Source organism: Populus euphratica, unplaced genomic scaffold (assembly GCF_000495115.2).
Source record: "Populus euphratica unplaced genomic scaffold, PopEup_1.0 scaffold5.1, whole genome shotgun sequence".
Classification (NCBI taxonomy): Eukaryota; Viridiplantae; Streptophyta; class Magnoliopsida; order Malpighiales; family Salicaceae; genus Populus; species Populus euphratica.
Genome location: NW_011499848.1, coordinates 2526943 through 2548216, shown reverse-complemented (window position 1 = coordinate 2548216; position 21274 = coordinate 2526943). Strand labels below are relative to the sequence as shown.

The 21274-nt window shown below is 34.1% G+C and overlaps 3 protein-coding genes across 11 annotated transcripts; all 3 read left to right on the top strand.

Moving 5' to 3' along the window:
• Positions 1–5448: 5448 nt before the first annotated feature.
• Positions 5449–10584, top strand: LOC105114588 (18S pre-ribosomal assembly protein gar2-like protein). Of its 7 annotated transcripts, none has more exons than XM_011011175.1 (7): positions 5449–6037; positions 6520–6605; positions 7342–7402; positions 7837–7940; positions 8205–8980; positions 9504–10141; positions 10232–10584. In XM_011011175.1, exons 4-7 carry the CDS (start codon positions 7931–7933, stop codon positions 10338–10340), a joined length of 1533 nt encoding a protein of 510 aa, XP_011009477.1. In that variant the 5' UTR covers positions 5449–6037; positions 6520–6605; positions 7342–7402; positions 7837–7930; the 3' UTR covers positions 10341–10584. The 7 variants fall into 7 exon arrangements, with proteins under 7 accessions (XP_011009477.1, XP_011009502.1, XP_011009494.1 ...); XM_011011182.1 differs by lacking the exon at positions 5449–6037 and adding an exon at positions 6232–6392; XM_011011200.1 differs by lacking the exon at positions 7342–7402 and having other exon boundaries at positions 6520–6569.
• Positions 10585–13306: 2722 nt separating this feature from the next.
• Positions 13307–15033, top strand: RGF8 (root meristem growth factor). 3 transcript variants are annotated; one of them, XM_011011163.1, is made up of 4 exons: positions 13307–13485; positions 13583–13662; positions 13772–13835; positions 14497–15033. In XM_011011163.1, the coding sequence occupies exons 1-4, from the start codon at positions 13377–13379 to the stop codon at positions 14664–14666; spliced, it is 423 nt and encodes a 140-aa protein (XP_011009465.1). In that variant the 5' UTR covers positions 13307–13376; the 3' UTR covers positions 14667–15033. The 3 variants fall into 3 exon arrangements, with proteins under 3 accessions (XP_011009465.1, XP_011009458.1, XP_011009450.1); XM_011011156.1 differs by having other exon boundaries at positions 13580–13662; positions 14500–15033; XM_011011148.1 differs by having other exon boundaries at positions 13580–13662.
• A 2888-nt stretch (positions 15034–17921) lies between these two features.
• Positions 17922–20868, top strand: LOC105114559 (uncharacterized). The gene is made up of 6 exons (XM_011011139.1): positions 17922–18416; positions 18503–18606; positions 18701–18798; positions 19295–19500; positions 20257–20306; positions 20492–20868. The coding sequence occupies exons 1-6, from the start codon at positions 18020–18022 to the stop codon at positions 20540–20542; spliced, it is 906 nt and encodes a 301-aa protein (XP_011009441.1). The 5' UTR covers positions 17922–18019; the 3' UTR covers positions 20543–20868.
• Positions 20869–21274: the final 406 nt, after the last annotated feature.

Below are 21274 nucleotides of genomic sequence, written 5' to 3'. Positions count from 1 at the left end.
TTTATATATATATATATATATATATATATATATATATATTATTTTGCACATCATTTACGGATTAATTTGAACCTTTAAATATTTATTGGTATTTTGATAGTATATTAATTTTTGGATAGGATAACTATGAAATCATCATCCTTTAACCCTCGTTATCCACGAACTTATGTACAATTATGTTTATATTTAAAAGTATAATTATAGTTGTTTTTAAAATTATTTTTTATTTTAAAATATATAAAAATAATATCTTTTATGTTTTAAAAATTATTTTTAAATACCATTATATCAAAATAATCTGAAAATATAAAAAAATTGAAGTAGAGAAAAAAATTAAAAAATAATTTTATAAAAATATATTTAAAATTAAAAAATAAACAAACTCTAAATATATTCGGTTACAATGCTACATGGACAGAGCAATCAAATCATTTTTTTCTTTGAATATGTATACGTAACAAAGTTTGGACGGAGCAATCAAGTCATTTTTTCTTTGAATATATATACAAAACAAAGTTTGAGTTATTTCTGTGAAATAAAATGGTGGCTACGACATAACAAGAAAGCACTTGCTGAACAAGTAAATTGTTGTAATCACCGTAGCAAATAAGCATGGGTTAGATATTGATTCACAATGCGAGATCGACAATTCTGATTTCGTTGCCTGATTAAAGTCTTGTAATGTATATATACGTAGAGCGTCAAAGAAGATATGGAAATTATGTAGCAGATTACAGTCCAAGAAAAAATACTTAGCCATGTCCCATGCCTCTTTCTCTTTAGGACGAGACCACTACCTAACTTTTAATTAATGTTCTAGCGGGCAAGCTATAGTTTTGTGAGAGAGAGAGTGTGTGCGTGTGTGACATTGATAAACACCTAATTAGTTTTGTTTAAAGGGACTATGCTACAAACATGTTTAGAGAATAAGGTCAGGCGTATATTTCTTAGAACTACAAGAACCATCGAGTTAATTTTGTTAAATTGTAGTGACTTGGTTATGATGGACTCAGAGGACAAGCATAACGTCCGGTAAACTTGTCAAAACTGTTGTACACAACTCATTGAAGCTGTCTGCGATTATTTCAGCTGTTGTCGCTATTCGAAGAGGAAAGTCTACCCCGCCCACCTGGCTATCTTTTCACACAGTTCATTCCATGCTTTCTTTCTTTCTTTCTTTCTTTCTTTTTAACAACTCAGTCCATGATCGAATGGAACATTGACCAATGACCCCTAGCGACAACTAGCCTTAAGCAGTGAAGAAATGGAGATAAACGAAAAAACTTTGGCGTGATAATGACAATTCCAGACCACTAATTGAAGAATAACGATGTAGTTAGGGAGAGTGAAGATTCTGAGTAGTCGGTTAATGCCACAGTCAAATCGGTATTTTCACTGCCAAATAGTATATATTGCTTGTATTTAATTATAAATCAATGAAATGGAACTAAGCTAAAAAAAAAAAAAAATCTGATTATACCAGTTAGATTCATATGGGTTTTGAGTTTGATAACACTCGTATTCTTTTTATTATCCATCAAATAAACTATTCAAAAAATAGTATCATGTCAATTTAATATCTACCGGGCTTGGATGAAACTACCATATCTAAAGGGGATTGTTATTGAAACAACCTGACTAGCCTTTTTGTCGATGAAGTAGCCAAAATGACTCCTGACGTAATGCAAATAATACGTAAAAAAAATCTCATAAGAAAATAATATACGTGTATGATAAGAGATGCAAGGTTATTTTGCTTATTTCACAGGTAGAACATTGACCAGGCTTTGCCAGACAGACTAAAAAAGACTGTGCCTATGGCCATTGCCAAGAGAAAACAGGAGCTGAGGCTAGGGAATTTTTAGCTTCATTCCTGCATCTAGCTGGCAGCAGTCAATGTCCTAAGAAATCAATAAAATCCTAGCCGATAAACATTTAGGTGATAGTGAAGTAATAAAAATTTGGAATAGAAAGATTTATTTTTTCTGTAATTAAGTTTAAGTTATTGATTATATGATAATTACTAAGATTTATATGGTTATTAATTTTAAAATTTATAAAATTAATCATGATATATATAAACTAGTTGAATATCCATATCAATCTAAAAACAAAATCCTAGCTGAGGTTGGAATACACATGCACGGTCCAGTAATAATTGGCTGGTTTATTCCAAATGTAACCTCAGGCTTGGTGATAAGAAGTGGGCCTTGGATCTCTAATCCCGTTAATTGATTATAAAAGGGCAATGCAGCCTTGGAATCAAGTGTTTATTCTCTTATTCTTGTCAAAAGATGGGACGAAAATCACTTAAGAGTTTTAGATACAAGTACGCGTGACGTAACAAGATATAAATGTGATGAGAGAGATCCAATTATTTGATTAGAATGAGAGGAAAAAAAGCCCCGTTAAATACATAGAATGTGGTCCTTGAAATTAACTCCCATGCAATGAATGTGGATGATCATTCATCGCATAAATATTCAATGATTCAGAGCTTTTTGAATATTCTGAAGGATTATAGTTTTTTTTAAAAAGCTACATGAAATATGAAAATTTAAAATTATAAAATTAAAGTTTAGTGTTTTAAAATGATTTTCATGTTAAAATATATTAAAATAATATTTTTATTTTTTATTTTTTTTTAAATCAACACATTAAAATAATTTAAAACACATAAAAACTTATTTTTCAACAAAAATTAATTAAATATTTTAATAATATAATTTACACCGTATTTTCAAATAATATTTTTAAACAAAAATAAAATACATTATTAAACAAAAATTACTTTAAAAAATCAATACTGAATGCAAGATAAGTCTTACGATGATAACTGTAACAGCAAAATTAATAGCTGGACCACACGGACAAGGAAAATAAGAGCTAATCAACTCAGACCACTCAATCCAACCACAAATTTAATAATCTGGCCACACATTAGTTCCAAAATCATACTCATAAGAAATCCAGTTAAATTCAATCAATAACTTACCGATTACTGGCTGGACCGGTAAATTGGCGATCCAAACAATTGATCGCGGTACTGTCTGGGAATCATGCTCTGCGTCGCTCTAAAAAAAAACAAGAAGGACACGGGGTTCTCGGGAGTAGTAACATCCTCCCGAATTTTCTATTTTGGGGTGGCGGATGGATTAAAATTTGAATGCATAAAGCATAGGTCGGGACCAGAGACTCCGGCCTTCTGAAAGAGACGCGTGGCAGAAACACAACGATATCTTGAAAAAAATGCAAAATGGTACGGTAGTCCAAACTGTACCTTATCATTTCGACGCCTTGCCAATCATGTCACACGTTTTCATTCCATATTTGTACTAACATCAGAGCAGCTCCAAGGGCGTGCTGTAACGGATGCTAAAATAATAATAATAATATTTTAAATCTTTAATATTACCTTTACAAGTTTCGAGAGGGCTCTAAATAAAATGTCGAAAAATATATTTATTATTTTTAAAATAATATTCCTATATATTTATTTAAAAAGCCAAGATAAATAAAAAAAAGAAAAAAATATATTAATTAAACACAATCATATAAAAAATAACTTTAAAATCCAAGAAGAAAAAAAGGCATTTATCTCTTAGCCCTAATACAAGTAGTGTCTTAAATGATTTTTTAATTGAAAATATATAAATTACTATTTAAAATACTACCTTATAAATCACCCATGGTATTTTCTGGAGATAATTATTTTCAGTTTGTTTTGTTTTAATTTTTATAAAAAAATAATTAAAATAATTTTTTTAAAAAAATAAAAATCAAATAAAAAATTGTTCAAATTAATTAATTTTTATTCAGCTTAATTTTTCAAAACAAAAATAAATTAGCCAGGTTTTTTTATGGCTTGTTTGTTTTAGTTTGATTTAATTTTTATTTTTTTTGTTTAAATTTGATTTGATTTGGTTTGATTTTTCAGTTTAAAACTCATAAAATCAAACCAAACTAATTAGTTTATTTGAATTTTTAATTAATTTAAAAAGTTTTTTTATAATTTTATTTTATTAATTTTTAATTTTTTTTCATCCTTTTCGAGTTTAAAAAATGTGCAATATCCAAGGAGAGATGCTCTCAGCTAACTTTCTTTACCGGCAAAACAAAAAAAAGAAAAGAAGAGAGACAGAGAGGTTGTTATCTGTTCCTCCCCCGCGCACAATAGCACATAGTGAGCACTACGTGTAAGCCAGTAAAAGGACGAGATCATAGGATGCCCTGGTACAGATCCCGGAATTTTCGTCTTCACAATCTTACTTTTTAACTCAGGGAAGCAGCCCTGTGGGAATCATGCTGAAGCCCCAAGACAAGACTTTCCTTGTGTATTAATTATGTTCCACTGCACAGTACCGTAACTCGCTCTTGCCTATGGAGTTAACAGGAAATTGAAGGCTCCTATACAATTAGACATGAATATTAACGTTTCAAGATTTAGTATATTAATTATAATGTATTTTTTCACGAGTTTTCTGTATTCGTAATTCGAATTCTGCATGCTTTTCAAGATTCCCTGTTTCATTGTCATCCTCTCATTGCTAGAACTCTACGCCCGTTGCTCTTGCCTTCACATTTGATTCGGTTTTGACAGGGACAGAGCTCATAGAAACCAGAATGGTGCCAGCTGCATCGCATTTCAACTCTCTAGTATCCAAAGAAAGAAGGGGCTTCACGACACGTTTTCACGTCCTCGGTAAGTTATCTAATTCACCCCGACACCACAAATTTGATTAATTAAGTCTCTCTGCTCCACACTCCGTGATTAATATGAGTCTTTCTTCCAACGACATCTTACATGCCTGGGACCTGAGTTGTTCAACTTTGGGTTGGAATTTCAAAGCTGGTGAAGAAACAGTAAAATCAAAATCTCAGCTCTTAGTCGTATGGGATCCACTCTGAGCACCCAAAAAATGGATTGCATTGATAAGATTTTAGGTAACAGGACATAGATGAATAATCGATCGAGTACAAGGATGCTTCATATCATAAACCTTTAAAGGGCAAAAAGAAAGAAAGAAAGAGAGAGAGGGGCTGGGAATGAGAGCGATCGAGCTGTTTGGGTGCGAGGGATGAAAGTATAAAACTTGAAATTCATAACTCGTGGGTCCTGCACTTTAATAAAAAAACAAAGTAAAGTAAAATAAAAATAAAGGGGTAGAAAATAACATGTAAATTCATCATGTAGTTCCTCAAGTTTTGAAACTCTGTCGATTTAATCCCTACTCTTTAATTTTGAGCACGACAGCCCTCATGCTTTCAGTTCTAATTAGTCATATGTGGTCCTTCCATATGAAACACCCTCATTATAAGTCTGCCATGCACACGGTTGTGTTTGGGATTGCCGTTGTACCATGTTTTTGAAAAATCTTAATTTTTTTAAGTTTAAATTATTTTTTTATGTTTTGGATATTTTGATCGGACTAAATAGTTGAAGGGAACAAAAGTGACCACAAAATGAAAATGGGAGGGTTGTTATGACCAAAGGCGAAGTAGGGGCTTCCTAAACCGATTGACATAAATAATGCGAGTGAGCCGCTGAATACACCCGCAAAATCACATACGGAAAGGGTAGGGAGGCAGGCATGGCCAGAGAGACAGGCTGAAGAAGCTACTCCTCACTCTGATCACATCATCTGCTTCTTTCACAGTCACAGCCTAACAAAACAAATCTCCTTCTTTCTTCGCTGCCACTTTCACCGGCCAAAACAACCAACCAAAGCAACAGAAAAACTCTGTACCTCCGGCGAAACGACAACAGCATCAGCAACAAAAAAACAAAAAACTGTTTTGACTTCTATTAACTTCGTGAGTATCTCAGTTCTCTCCCCCCCACACCCCCCCGACATCGTTGTCAGCTTTAAAATTAAGAAGAAGAAGAGTCAAACGTAGGAAACGATAAAGAAAGTCTTGTTCGGGATTGATGCTGCAATAAAAACCATTTCTTTATTTTCCTCGGGAAAAAGAAAACTTTGCTGTTTGCCTACTCGGAAAATCAAACCAGAGTTCAAAATAAAATAATAATAACCAGGTAAATAATGCTAAGGTATTCATTCTGTTGGGGAGGTATTGAATGCTGTAATTAATACAGGGTTGTGGGGTTTGATGCCGCAAACAGAGGTGTTAGCTACTCTTATGCTGTGGTATTAATTACAGTCATTATATATATATATATATATATATGTATATATATATATTAAATTAGGGTTTTGATTACTATGTAAATTACAACTCTAGCACACACATCTATCTGTCTGCTTCTCCCTTTCACTCTTCCCTGTCTCTTGTTTCTCAAAATTTATTGCTTTTATTTCTTGTCTTTAAAACGCATACCTCTTTAACAAAACTTAGTTTAACACAGAATGTCTCTCTCTTAACTGCTTGAGGTTCCTTCTCTTTCTTTGATTTTACCTTTATGCATCTTCAGTTTTATCTATGGATCTCTCACATGTAGTTAGATGATTATGGTTTCTTCTTGTTCATTGCGTTTTCTTCATGTGTCTGTTTTTGCAGTGATCCTTGAGGTGAGTGACTGTTGATTCTAAATCAGAAAAGAAAAAAAGGTGTTCACTTTTTTTATTTGAAGCTGATAAAAAAAGGTGTCATTGTTAATGTTTTCTTTGTTTTGATCATTACTAATTTTTTGTGGCGTTTTTAGAGGTTGTTTATGTGGTGGGATCTGGTTTTAGATCTCTTTTATTCCTTTATTTTGGTTTCTACCGATTTTGAATTTCTTTTTTGGGTTTATCATGGGACTTGAGGTTAAAGTTAAAACCCACCTAGGATTCCCAGGATTTTTGTATATAGGTCCTTCTTTTTTATTTTATTTTTCTAATCGTCACGGTTTTAGATCTGATCTCACCAGCCCAAACAAAAAGGTGGTGGTGGTTTTGTAAGAGGGCCATTGAGGATTTCCTTTTCCTTTTCTTTTTTTATGTTTAAAAATTTGGTTGTGTTATTATATTCATGTTGAAAGTTTATGTAAGCTTTTGCAAACTTTTATATTGTCCTTTTGTATGATGTAGAGGGCAGATTTAAAAATGGTTTGCCGAAAGCTTTTGTTTGACCTTGGAGTGATCGATTTTTAGAGCCATTATTCTTAAACAACGTTTTTTGATCATTTAATTGGACAAGCTGTAATATTTTACTAATTTTAAGCAAAGAATTTAAGCTTGAACTATGATTATATTCAAGTTCAAAACACATGAAGCGTGCTTTCTTTTCCTCTTCTGGTTTACTATTCGATCACAACAACTTTCTTCTCTAGAATTATGGTGTTTATTTTAGTTTTCTTTCGAATAACTAAGCCAGTTGCTGGTCTTCTCTTTGTGACACGTTTATGCGAGTTTCTTAGTTGATTCGTTACTTGACTTTCTGGTGGTTTTTTGTCATAAAGGTAGAGAAAGCAGTTCCCACGACAGATACATGATTGCTAATTTGACACGTTAATGTCAAGCTTGTTTATGATATATAGTAGTTTCAGGTTGAATGTGACTTTCTTTATAATTTTTTGCCATGAACTTGTTTTCCACCTTTTCTGCTCTTGACTTCTGTCATATTTGCTTCACTGTATTGTTTAGATGTTGGGATACTTCCCATACTTCCCTTGCCTGTAAAAGGTGGCTAATTATTTGTTTAGGACTTGGACAACCTTAACCGTGAGAAATTTAGTTAGTAATTCATGACAATTAAATTGCAGTTTATTTGATGGTGCTTGTTCTTTAATTTTAAACTGGAGCATCTGTACACTAGTTTTATCTCCTTATTGTTAAATTTGTTTTCCATAGTGTTTTATTTAATTTTCCTTGCCAACTTTGTTTTGATGAGCAGGTTAGATTGCAGTATCCAAGTAGTATATGTTTGAAAACCATCCACGGAGCTTGAAGTTCTCTACACCATCCATCTCATATAATCTTTGTGAAACATGAGACTTGGTAATTACCTGCTCATCTTCATTTGTCATGTTGTTTGTCATTGTTAGCCGAAGTTTGCTGGCTACCATATTTTTTCCTCCTAGTATTACAAGGAGAGGTTCTACTATTATATTCTTTGTTTTTGTATTCCATATTACTTGCTGGATGGATTGTTTTTTCTGGAAAACATGACTTATCAAAGGAAGTTTAATTACTGTGCCTTTAAGTTTTGTTTTGCTACAGACATTTCTAAATCAGTGCTATTAAATGTTACACCTTTTGCAGATGGTGAACATGTGTTTTGCAATGGAACTATGGGCCATGAGCCTGATTGTAGACCTGTCGAATATGATGATAATGTTCTGGACTCCATTGGACTCAAGTCTGGAAATGTGATTGTGAAGGAGAATGAGAATGGGGAGTTGTGTGATTTGAAGGGCATGGAAGGTGATGCAGATCGATTACCAAATGTAGCACCAGTACTCTCTCCTCATTCGTCATTGAAAATGGAGCCATTCGAGGATTCGGTTTTCTATATGGACAAAAGTGTTTTGGAACGAGAGGTGCCAGAGTTAATAGTCTGTTGCAAAGAGAATACATGCCATGTCAAGGACATCTGCATTGATGAGGGAGTACCTTTGCTGGACAAGTTCTTGTTTGACACAGATGCACATGATAAGAATGTGTGTGAATTCTTACCTTCTGCAAGGGATATGAACAATGAGATGGTTAAAGAAAAGTCTGACGTTGATATGTTGATTCCAGATGTTCTGAAATCTTCACCAGAAAAGCAAAATGCGAATATTCATTTGCCTGTTCCGGATATGTTGAAATCTTCCGAAGAACAGGATTTGAAATGTGAATTATCCCTTGATTATAATCCCAAGCATTTAGTACCAACAGAGGAAGTTATGGACTATGTAACGGCGAAGGTTGCAAATGACGCACCCAAAGAGATTTTATCACTTGGAGATCTGCTGTCAATGCCAGAATTTGGTGCAAATTTAACTTCTACCAAGTCCAATCACAGCATGGATAAAGTTGAACAACATTCTCTTCAGGTAGGCACATCATTACCAACATTATTTTGGTCTGCTACAAATTCTCAATAAAAGATAAATAAAGAAAAAGGAAGCCTGCCTCTATTCATTTATGATGAGTTGTTATATGAATTGCTTATTATTTTCATCTAGCATTTCTCCTCTTTTCTCTTTTCATTACAGGGGAGTGTCTTTTGCATAAAAACGGGGTCTGTCACCATACTATTTGCGCTAACTGATAGATGATGGTGCGAGTACTTGAGCAGCACAAAGTATGAGTGTGCGTTTGTCATTGCATTACTCATGTACTTTTATCCTTAAGAGGAAGGTGTCTGGTAGAATAGCTGTGATCATCTGGTCTTGCGGGAAATTCATGCTATTTCTCATGTAAAGGCGTTGATGTCCTCAAGTTCTTGTTTGAGAAAATCTATTTCAGCCCGGTGTTCAAACCCTTTATGTATAGAGAGATAAAAAAAGTTGGGGTTTTGGGTTTGACATATTTGGATGTAATGCTGTTTGTAATCGTTTGAATGCTTGATTGCAGTGCCCGCGGGAAAATGCAATATTGGAGTCAGATTCTACAAGTGAAGAATCTGAAAATCGCAGTGAGGAAACAGTCTCAGTGACATCTACTTTGGTTTTTGCTGCTGAAGAACTTGACAGTGGCCTTGAGGCACCAACCTTGGCAATCCCTGCCCAGGGTCCTGCATATCAAGAAGCAGAGCATAGCCACAAGGAAGTGGTCTTGGTGAGTCCCACTCTGACTTCTGCAGCAGGAGAATCAGACAGCAGCATCGTGGAATCAAAACTGGAAAGCCATGCTCTGGATTCTATTTATGAAGAATTGACCAGTAGGACGATGGATCAGTCACCTTACGATAGTAAGGCGGAGACTGGAAGCATCACTTTTGACAATGACTCTTCTGCTCCCGCTGCGAGTGGTGGAGAGTCTCCTCGGAATGGTGACTCTCAGTGTCTCGAGCCTCAAATTTCATCCAGGCTTGAAGATCCTAATACCGTGCCATTTTCAGGTCAACTTTGTACTGATGGAGAGTCAAGTTTCTCCGCAACAGGCTCTTTACCAGGTCTGGTAAGTTACTCGGGGCCCATTCCGTATTCTGGGAGTGTCTCTCTTCGATCAGACAGCAGCACAACCAGCACCCGCTCCTTTGCCTTCCCCGTGTAAATAACTACCAGACTATTTCTTTTATCTTTTATTCGCGCCGCGCCCCTATATCAAACCATTGGCTAATGATTTGATTTTGAATTCAGATTACAGTCAGAATGGAATAGCAGTCCAGTAAGAATGGCGAAAGCAGACCGAAGACATTTCCAGAAACCTAGGAGGTGGAGGCAGGGCCTTCTTTGCTGTAGATTCTGAATTCTTCTGTTCTGTCCATAAGTTGAAGTGAAAATATACACACATTGAAATTTTTATTTATGGTTTAGATAGTAGTGTATAGATCCATCTCTCTTTCTCTCTGGCCTGGGTGTGTACTTGCAGCAGCTCTATAGTATCAAAAGTTCTCCCGAGTGTGGGACACTCGTACATGTCAGTTGAGATGTAAGCAATATCTTATAATTTTGCTGTCATAATTTCATCTGCCTTCATTAAATTTCATTTTTTGTTCCCTGTATAGTTAGAGATCAATTATATTTGATTTTCTATTATCGATGCATTAACAAAGGGGGGACTCAACGGGAGATCTCATCCCTATCTGCTCCTCCAAGAAATCTTGTAATAGAGATTTGCAATTATGTATATTTTGCTATTATTTTTGGAATTCAAGAAAAACATGTGAAAAAAAACTTTTCTTGAACACTCAGTATCTGCATAATCAAACAAGCTATCTGAATTAAACGCAATACTCAATAGAAAAAAAAAGTTGTTTTAGTTTTAAAAAGGCACCCAAAATTAAACAAGATAAACAAAGCTTTCATGGATCGACTACATAGGCACGTGCATTGTCTTTGAAAAACGGAAATCTGCTTATTTGATTCAATTCACGCATTATGATGTGGTTTTCGATTGAGGGCGTTGGTACTGGGATTACAACTAGTATTTTCGGATTGGATTTTTATTATATTTTTATTTTAAAATTGTAATTTAATAAAAAACTTAAATGTCTGTATTCGGGTTCTAATTATTTAATAATATATATATTATTTAATTATCCAAAAACAACTCCCTCGTTCAGAAAATTATGTTCATGGGGTTTGTAGCTCGCAATGGTTAATAAAAAATACTTTCCTGTCAACAAAAAATACTTTCTAATTAATAAAAATATTTTTTAGTCAAAAATAATTTTAGCTTAGTTTTCAGAAAAAGTGTTTTCCTTTTAGCTGTGTTTGTTTTCCAGAAAGTGATTTTCAGGAAAATACTTTCCAAACCTTCTTGTGTTTATTTGCTGTTAGAAAAGTTGGTAAACGGAAAACACTTTCCAGTCAAAAGAAGTCAAAAGAAAATTTGGCTTGATTTTCAGGAAAGTATTTTCCTGAAAAATTTGGGAGGAAAACACTTTTCGGAAGTTGTGAAAAGTTTAGAACTGTCATTATTTACTGATTATATCAAATTTGATCCTCAAACTTTTGATTGCTATATATATTTTGTTTTGAATATTTATTTTTCAATTTCATTTCTTAAAATTTAATTTTTATATTTACTTTGGTTCTCATTTTTATAATTGTTATTTGCTTTTCTCCTATTATTTTTTTATTCAAATTTTTTTTCTATCAAATTTGATCCTCATTTTTTTATTGTTATTTATTTTATTTGAAATACTTTATGAAATGTTAATTATTATTATTTTAATTTCTTCATCTTTTTTTTTAAGATTTGATCTTTATTGTTTTGATTATTATTTATTTTATTTGAGATAATTTATGAAATTATTTTTTTTCAATTTTATTATTATTTAACTTTTTAATTTGTAAGATTTATTTCTTATTATTTTAATAAACTTGAGAAAAATAAAATATTAATAAATTATTTTTCAGTTCATTTTTTATAACATAACCAAATACTGCAAAATATTTTCCTGTTCATTTTCCATAATACTGTCAAATATCAAAAAATATTTTACTTTTAAGGAATTCATTTTCTACATAATTCACTTTTTTTAGAATTCACTTAAAATAAATAATTTTTCTGCAAACAAACAGGAACAGGTGTGTTTATACGCCCAAGGTCTCTCACATTCCTATATATGGTGGGATATCGACTCCACAAATGCAACTAATACTTGGGATGTATTTGTTTTTTTTATTTAATTTATTTTTTAAAACTATTTTTTATTTGAAAAATATTAAATTGATATTTTTATTTTTTTTATAATTTTGATATGTTTAGCCATAAAAAAAAATATCCTAACATATTTTCAATTAAAAAATATTTTTACAAACCACAGCATGATCTAATACACACTCCTCCAAACCTGAGCTTATTTTGACGCCCCGAAAGTGAAGAATGTTCTTCCTTCGGCTTGACTTTTGGGATTTTGAAGTGACAAACTGGGTCACGTATGTATATATAATGGTCCCCTTTTCCTCGCAAGAACATGAGTGCATAGTTATTGCACTGGTACCAAGCCAGCGACTTGATCTGAAACTCAAAAAAATAGCTTCATTTGAATCAGTTTTTTTTTTTTTAAATAATCAATTTAGATATAAATTCAATCAAACTTGGATGACTTCTCAGTTAAATCTATAACCCGACTAAAACTACGTGAGACCCAGCTGGGTCAAGGAATTTCCTTTTTAATTTCTTTTTCTAAAATATCATCGTCTTATTTTTTTTATTTTCTTTTATCCAAAACATGTTATCTAATGAAAAGACCACTAAAAATAAAAGATATCTAAAGCAGAGTTATTTTAAAATTAATTCAAATTGACTTGAAGATCAAATTAATAACCTGAGTTTTTAGCCAGGTGAGGCCTCGGCACACGTTCTAACATTGCATGATTCAATGATATATGAGCTGGAAATAGCATCTTTTCAGCTAAGAACGAGAGAGGATTCAGATATTATTTTCTCTCTGTTGATCAGACAGACAAAGAAAGATTGAGCAGTTGTTTATTCACGGCAGATACCTGTTTCAATGTGGGGTTGATAGGGGTATATAGATGTAGTATTGAGTGCTAACATGGTTATAAACAGAAAGCCTGTGGGCCCCTACAGTACTAGGTCACGACAAAACCAACCAAGATGGTGTCATGAAGCCTCCTTAAAAGGAAGTGAAAATATAGGATTTTCAAAGCAGTTGTTTTTGGAACTCTTCATTTTGTGCTTTGTGTATGTCTGTGACTTAGCTTCCCTGGTTTGATATAAGCTAGAGCTACTAGCCCTTGTGATCCTATAAATTCCATCCCTCACTAGAGAAAGTCTTTCATGCAAAAATCACTCCAGGTATAAAAAAATATGGACCTTATGGCCATCGTCACTGTTCTATGCATTTGTCTCTCTGTTCTTCTTGTTACACCTTCTGCTGCTATGCAAGTTCATGAGAAGCAATCATCACATCAACATGGTACGTAACCAAGGAAACAAAATCTCTGCTTCTGTACTGCTATCTCAAATGATCATGATCACGTTCTTAATATTATTATATATGTCATTGTGAGCAGACGCCGGTGATAGAATCAAGTTCTCTGGCGTCCCTACACTGCCGAGGAAACTCAGAGTACTCCTTGATCAGGAGGCAGCTGTATGTATCCACGACGAACAACAACTGATTGTTCTCGTCACTATTTGTTTACCTTGTTGCACACTTGCGATTTGCTGACTTTAATATCCTCAAACCTTCTTAAAAACAGGTTAAAAGTTATGCAGCTCGAAGCTCCACTTCGCTCAATAAGCAGAAGGGAGACAATGCTCCAGGTAAATTCTGAAAAAAACCACCCTTATATGCAAACCATAGTGTTAGGAGCATCAAGTAGCTAGTGCTTGTTTTAAGGCGTTAACTCTCATCAGATATACCCACATCATAAATAAAGGCATATATATGCACTTTAGGTGGGCATTCGATGCACTTCTGTGGAGAGAAAAAACATTTCTTACGGTACTTCATAGGTTTTCTATAAATTCAAGTCATAGGTTGTCCAGCTTCTCATCCCCAGAATCGCAGCTATTAGCTAACAGTACTGCACGCTAGTCGTACCAAGTAATAGCATGTTCTAACTCGTAGAGACAAACAGCCCTTAGTACTAGCTAGTGAACAGTTAGACTTCTTGTAAGAAGAATTAACAAAGGGACTGTCTTCGCCCTAGTCTCTAATTAATTTAAACCAACTAGCATTATCATGCCAATAACACTGTATAGTAGAGGATGATGTATATTATGATTAAAATCAGCGATTTGCTTCCCTTCCAACTTCCAAATTGACCCCTTATGACCACTTCTTCCAGATAATAGGTAGTTTTGCTCTTTGTTATTTTTTTAACTACATATTCTACTTGAATTAATGTTTCCCAGTCAAACAATGAAAAATTTAGAGGTTCTCAATGTTCCATTAATTAATTAATAAATGTGATATCATGTCCAGGCAAAGCATACCACAAGGGACAAAATGGGGTGCATGGAGGCAGACCAGCCGGGACATGGCGTGAATGGGTCGAGGGGACCGACACGTCCCATTTTTTTACGATGGATTATTCGCGAGTTAGAAGAAGACGTCCTATACATAACAAATCCTTGCCGGTAGGTCCATAAAACATGGAGCGGGGGCCCGGCGGCGTCGATAAGATTGCTGGTTTACTTTCAGTAGGAGAAGAAACTTTTTGAGTAGCTAAGCTAGGAGGACGTAAAATTTTGGTTAGAAAGTAATGTTATTGTAATTACGGGAAGGAGGGATGTGTTTTGTTGTTATTTGTGTATTATGGCCGACATTACGGAGCAAAACCCAAAGATTTGTAGCAAACTAGGTCGACCGTACTAGCGTGTCGAATTTATATCATTTTTTTTATTTTTTTTAATTTTGTTCTGGGAGTGGTCAAAATTGGGTTACCAACCCCAATATCGAGTAACATGCTCTCTCGCGAGTAACAAGCAAACCGCCTTCTATAATATTAATTCTCTACTCGGCTTTGTAATTAGAATTCCAACATCACATTATTCTCGTTCATGGTAAACAAGTCTTGTTGTTGGAAGAAGTGGCTGACTATATGTTATCCTTGGTAATTTAACCCACCCTAATTAGGCCATCCAGATTTGGCATATTTACTCCAGGGTTATTTAGAGTGCTGTAGTTGTTGTTTTTTAAAAGTTTTTTTATAAATATATTATAATATTATTTTTAAAAAATATTTATTTTGTATCAATATATCAAAATAATTTGAAAATATAAAAAAATTTAATTTAAATCAAAAATCTTAATATTTTTGAAATTGAAGTTTGACGTAGTTGTTGATTATTTTGAACTACTTGATCAAATAATGAAGGTCAAAACATCTATCTGGAAATGAACCGTGTGTGCATGATGTTGAGACAACCCAGAAGAAAAAAGTCTGATTACAGTACATGAATCCAATCTTCCTCGAGTGAGTGAAAAGATTGGCATTCTTTTACGAAGCCAAAAAGAAATATTATAGAGAAACAATAAGGCATGAGCCGAAGATAAACCGAGGCCAGAAGATTTTGGTAAGGTACGGGGATAAATGGTTCGATTTATATTTTATATAATTGATTAGTATTTTTTTCATACGTTTCTTATATTCTAAAAATAACATTAAGCTCTATAAGAACAAGATTTTGGTTTTTTTTGAAAATAAAATCTTTATTTAAAAAAATTAAAATAACTTGAGCAGGCACATATATATTAATTCACTTCAGGCCCGCATTTGCCAGGCCTTTACGGTCTCCCACGGAAAACGACCCGCTCGGTTAAGAAAGGCCCGGATGAAAACAAACTAGGCCTCACCCTCTACAGTCGAACCCCATCATAAAACAAAAGAAATTGTTTTCAAGAGTGAAAACATCAAACCGGTCTCATTATTATTTCTCTCACACGCGCGCGCGCGCACAAACTTTAGTGAATTGGTAGCTAAAAGGTACCTGAGAGGCTAAAAATAATTTTGCATATGATATTCCTCTTTATGCTATACAACCAATGTACAGACTTCAAAGCACCAGACATCATGTGCCGTAGTTGGTTTAATAAAGGGTATTTGAGTGTATAATAATAATAATAATTTTTTTAATTTTTTTTTAAATATATATTAAAATAATATATATTTTTAATTTAAAAAATTATTTTTAATATCACCATATTAAAATAATTTTAAAATATAAAAAATAATTAAAAAATAAATTTTAAAAAAACATGATTCCAACTTTATCTCTAATACACACATCATCTACCGTAACCTTAAAACAAATACGCCCAAGTAATGTTTAGAATGTCATATATGACAAGATTGCATTTTCATCCCTAAAAAATAAATAAGCACAATACAAGAGGAGCTTAGTTTGATGCTTCTTTCAAGAAGATATTTCACAAGTGAGAAGACGAGCAACAGGGGCCAGCTACCCTTGTGAAACAACATCATAGTTGAAAGATGCTGGGGACAAAGCATCGGCAACAAAGTCCATGCATGGGAATGCCTAAGGTGATTGGGTCTCTCTAATTTGACCCCATAGCAAAGAGAAACAGAATAAAGTCCATGCAAGGAGTCCATATACCAGCAGTTCTTTGCTTGAATCTCACAGACATTATCAGTAGCAAGACACCGGCCTGTTATAGCGCTGCTGGCACGTACAGTACTGGAGTCGCTACGCTAAGACCTCCACAACTTTCTGCTCTGTCATGGATTTATATCGTGAATCCAATTTATTCTGACACGACGGAAGGTTACGAAGAAGATGGCACGCTGCTGTTGACAGAGACAAGATGGGGAGAAGACATATAGTGAATTAATTAAGATCATACAGGGATTCCACTTCGAGGAAAACACAAAACAAATGCTGAGTAGGAAGGAATGGAATCAAATTCACTCGTTCTGTTCGCCCAAGTGAAGTATTTAACCAGCTAGTCCATGGCAACTTGTGGTGTTTATATTTTGTTTATTTATTTATTTTGCAGAGCAACGAGAAAGAAAAGTTTTGTGCGGTATTGTTTTACAAGCAAGTGATGAGATAAATGTTAATTATTAAGTTTTAATTTTTAATTTGATGATAAAATTGTATTGTTAGTATTGTTGTGCATGCAAGTATTTGAAGTTTTAGTATGGCATCGTTCTGCATGCAAGTTAATTAGTTTTTGATAAATTATCAGATTTTTTTTTATTATTATTTTTGATAAAATTGTAATATCAGTTTGGTGAGTAAAGTTGTACTATTAATATTATAGAATTCTTTAATCATTGAATAAAAAATAATAATAATCTGGTAAATAATCAAATATTTTTTTAGAGAAAATTAAGTGGCAACTCCGTATAAAGTATATATAAAAAATAGAAACATGATCAAATTTAAAGGATTTTTTTTATAATTATTGTCTTATAAAAATATATATCTGAAATTTCATTATTAATATTAATATAAGAAGGTCTTTATCCACCATATCTGTATACTCACTTCCAAGAATAAACATTAGGTAACATCCTTGATTATCAATGCTGAGGTGATTTGTAGAAATAATTGTAAGATTGAAAGCTACCCTCAAGCTGATAGAAGTTGAAGATAAATAGAATTTTTCTTAACACAAATTAAACGCCCACGATCTTCCATCAAATTGCTGGCCAAGGAAAGTATATTTTGTTCGTCAAATTAAAAAAAACACAGAAAAAAAAAGTAATATCTAGGATATTAAGGGGGAGTTTACTTCAATGAATAATAATAATTTTTTTAAAAAAAACTGTTTTTGGAAGGAAATCTGTAAAAAAAAAACTGTTTTTGGAAGGAAATCTGAATCCGGAAAATAGAGCGCCGACAGTAAAACGTCGTTGCGTTTGTTTTTTAATCTTAGAGTGGGTAACAAACCATCTGCACCACAGGCATTTTCTATCATAAAACGTAAAAACGGAGAGATTTTAAAAGAAAGTCTATAATTCAACAAAAACAGAAAAATGGAAGATTTATGGAACAGAGCGAAGGTATTCGCAGAAGAAGCAGCGAAGAAATCCCAAACCTTAACAACTTCTTCCAACAAGATCGCCGATTTAGTAGCTGAAACCGCCAAGAAATCCAAAGAACTTGCCTTGGAAGCCTCCAAAAAAGCCGATGAGTTCAAAGTCGCCGCTCTTAAACAAGCCGATCAGATCCAAATCAAGTCCATTTCCGATATCATCCCTCCTCAGCTGTCCTCTCTCTCTATCGTTAATACCAATGCCTTCTCTTCCTCCTCCTCCTCTTCCGGCTCTGTTGTTTCCGATTCGGAGCTCCGGAAGTTTGGTGTTACTGATGATCTGAGAGATTTTGTCAAAGGATTGACTTCTATTACTTTTCAGAACTTTCCAGTTGAAGGTAAATTCACATCCCTTAAAATGTGGTATGATTTTTTTGTTAATTCTACTCATCGGATTACAATTTTGTTCATTTTGATGGTGTAGATGAAGGAGAGCCGTCTGACGTGGAGACAACGGGGTCAAATGTACGGAAGGATCTTAGTGAATGGCAGGAGAGACATGCTACACTTGTTCTCACCACCGTTAAGGTGATTTTGCATATTTTAATTTAAAGATGTTGGATTTTCTTTTTCTGTGTTTGAAATCAGATTATAATTCAGTGTGTTTTAACTGTATTTACAGCAAATTTCGAAATTGCGATATGAGTTGTGTCCGCGTGTGATGAAAGAAGGGAGATTCTGGAGGATTTATTTCATTCTTGTCAGCACTCATGTTGGGCCGTATGTATTTATTCTTCTTTTTGGAGTTCCCTGTTGGTTTAATTAGTGATTGAAAAAGGATGTTTATGCTTTTGGGTTTCCCATCACGAATGCTTAATGGTCAGAAGTGAATTGAAAAAAAAAATCCACACTGATCATCTCGGTAAGATTTATTAAGCTACATTTCTTTTAGCTAGGAAGATCAGGAGATAAAAATTTATGCCGCTTAATTGTATGTGCATGTGCTATGCAGGGAAGATAATTGCCGCATCTAGATAGCTTTTAATGTGAACTGTGAAGTTACAGCAGTTTTGATGCTTTATATGGAAATTGAAACCACTTGCTTATTTCATCCATGAATCAGTGGAACAGGAAGACTGGAGTGGTTATTTGCATTTGATTTTCTAAAATTTTTAGGTTCAAATTAGTAGGTCTATCAGAGGTGGTCATGGGATTCACAAAATAATACAATATAGGTCTTATTTTGCTGTGTTTGCTTTCCGTGGTTAAAACTCAGGTATGAGAAGCAGTATACGGAGGAGGTTAAGCGCAAAGCAGAAGAGCAGATACAACATGAAAAGGCAAAGGAAAGTTACATGGTTGGGGAGAATTCTTCTAAATCAGAATCAACGCCTAAGAACCTGAAAACTGAGACATCCTCAGTTGAGCAGGACTTGGACTCATTTCTTTTGGGAGATCTTGAAGACAGCGATGGGGGTCCAGGTACATTCTTTCAACATTTAGGCTTATGAACAAGTTGGTTGCAACACCATTAACTCCAATTGTGACTTCAAACATATTCACCTACTCTTTATGTTAACTACCTTGTTTGTGATGCTTACAACTTGCATGGAAGGATAGTCAACATATAGAATACTTTTTCAGTAGACATGGTGTCTTTATGAAGAAACCAAGCCGAGTCTACATTTTGGAATTCACACTGCTTCCCTGGCTACTTTCCTATCAGGGTCTCTGATTTTCTATTAAGTTGTTTAAATTCTGTGGACCGATGGTGAATGTACAATGGGTTGTGAGAGTTTTCCCTTAATATCAATGTGCTCTTAAGCGAAATGGGCCATATATTGGAATCTTAATCCTAAAACACCCTCTTAGGTCAAAGAGACATCCATGGGGATCTCTTTGAAATTAAATTTTAATATTAGTGGCTTATTATACTCTTTAAGAAACATGACTTCATAATCATGCTGTTAAACCCTTTGTCATTGCTGGTATGTCCCGTACACTTTGAGGTGCTTTAATCAATGGCTGATCCTTTCTTGGTGAATGCTTTGGCTGCCATCCTGTTTGACATGATTCATGTATGCATGGGTGCAATTGGAATGTGGAAGGGAATGTTTGCTTAACATAATTCATAGAAAGAGGATCCATGAATAGAATGACATTCAGTTTTTTTAATCTTCTCCAACGCTTCCTCTTTTGTCATTGCCTTCAGTTTTTCAATTATTTACTGTCTTTCAGATGATGGTGATGCAAGCTTCGATGATGATTTTGACAAGATTGACAATTCTGTAAGTTCATCTTATGAGTTCTTTTTTTTTAATCTCTTCCTGTCATGGCACTCTTTGAGCCAGCACCTTTTATTCCAGTTAGCATGCCTGCTCTGCAAATTACTTGATTAGGTCAGAAGAATGAGCATGCTAGGCATTTGTACAAAATTATACGGTTGTTTGGTAAATGACGATGGACATTGCAGGATGTTGAAGATGAGAAGCATTTGAAGGAGGCGACAGGCACTACAGATTAGCTTGATGATAATTGAAGAGATTATGGAGGGGGAGAGAGGGGGGAAAAAAGCTCCTGTAAAGAATGGAAAAGGACCGGTAAAAGGAATACATAAGCAACGCTTGCTAGTGTATCTCAATATTCAAAATCATGGTTCTGAAGAGGTGCATAGTAGCTGGGAAATTTGTACTTGCTATAGATCCTATGTGTTCTTTCATTTGTTTCAATGGTAAGTGACGATGCCTGTTTGCCTAAAAGATTGGGGGAAGTTGACTTGCCTTGTATACCCTATTTCTTGAAACAGTTGATTCAAGAATTTTCAGTTCAATTTGGAAATATATTGAAGTATTCTGGATGCTATCCTGTTCAAATTCCTTTATTTCTCGGAAAAGGTGCTCGAGCTAAATGCTGCACAATGGTGATTCAAGGGAATAGAATATCCGCGCTCCATGGAATCCTCTTCAGTCTCATCTCATGGCTAACACCAGAAGGCGTCAACTACTTGCTGTAGACTAGAGTGACGGCAATTCAAGAGATTGTGGAGAGCAAAACGCAGCTCCCATGGAGAACGGGAAAGGACCCCTTATAGGTGCACTCGCAAATGAACGGGTATGAATTAAATCATAAATAAATTATGGATAAAACCAAAATGACCAAGCTACTCTTTCTTCTGTTATATCCACACACACGCAAGAGAAAAAAAATCTACTTTTTTACTATTTAAAAAATAAAATAAAACTAACAAAATATATGG

Bases quoted from the DNA above. Each gene is read 5' to 3' on its own strand.
- LOC105114588 (XM_011011206.1), top strand. The intron at 8,981-9,503 runs GTAGGCACATCA...GCTTGATTGCAG, and splicing joins TTGAACAACATTCTCTTCAG to TGCCCGCGGGAAAATGCAAT. The intron at 10,142-10,231 runs GTAAATAACTAC...TTTTGAATTCAG, and splicing joins CGCTCCTTTGCCTTCCCCGT to ATTACAGTCAGAATGGAATA.
- RGF8 (XM_011011148.1), top strand. From the start codon at position 13,377: ATGGACCTTATGGCCATCGTCACTGTTCTATGCATTTGTCTCTCTGTT. The intron at 13,486-13,579 runs GTACGTAACCAA...TGTCATTGTGAG, and splicing joins GCAATCATCACATCAACATG to CAGACGCCGGTGATAGAATC. The intron at 13,663-13,771 runs GTATGTATCCAC...TCTTAAAAACAG, and splicing joins TCCTTGATCAGGAGGCAGCT to GTTAAAAGTTATGCAGCTCG.
- LOC105114559 (XM_011011139.1), top strand. From the start codon at position 18,020: ATGGAAGATTTATGGAACAGAGCGAAGGTATTCGCAGAAGAAGCAGCG. The intron at 18,417-18,502 runs GTAAATTCACAT...TTGATGGTGTAG, and splicing joins TCAGAACTTTCCAGTTGAAG to ATGAAGGAGAGCCGTCTGAC. The intron at 18,607-18,700 runs GTGATTTTGCAT...CTGTATTTACAG, and splicing joins TTGTTCTCACCACCGTTAAG to CAAATTTCGAAATTGCGATA.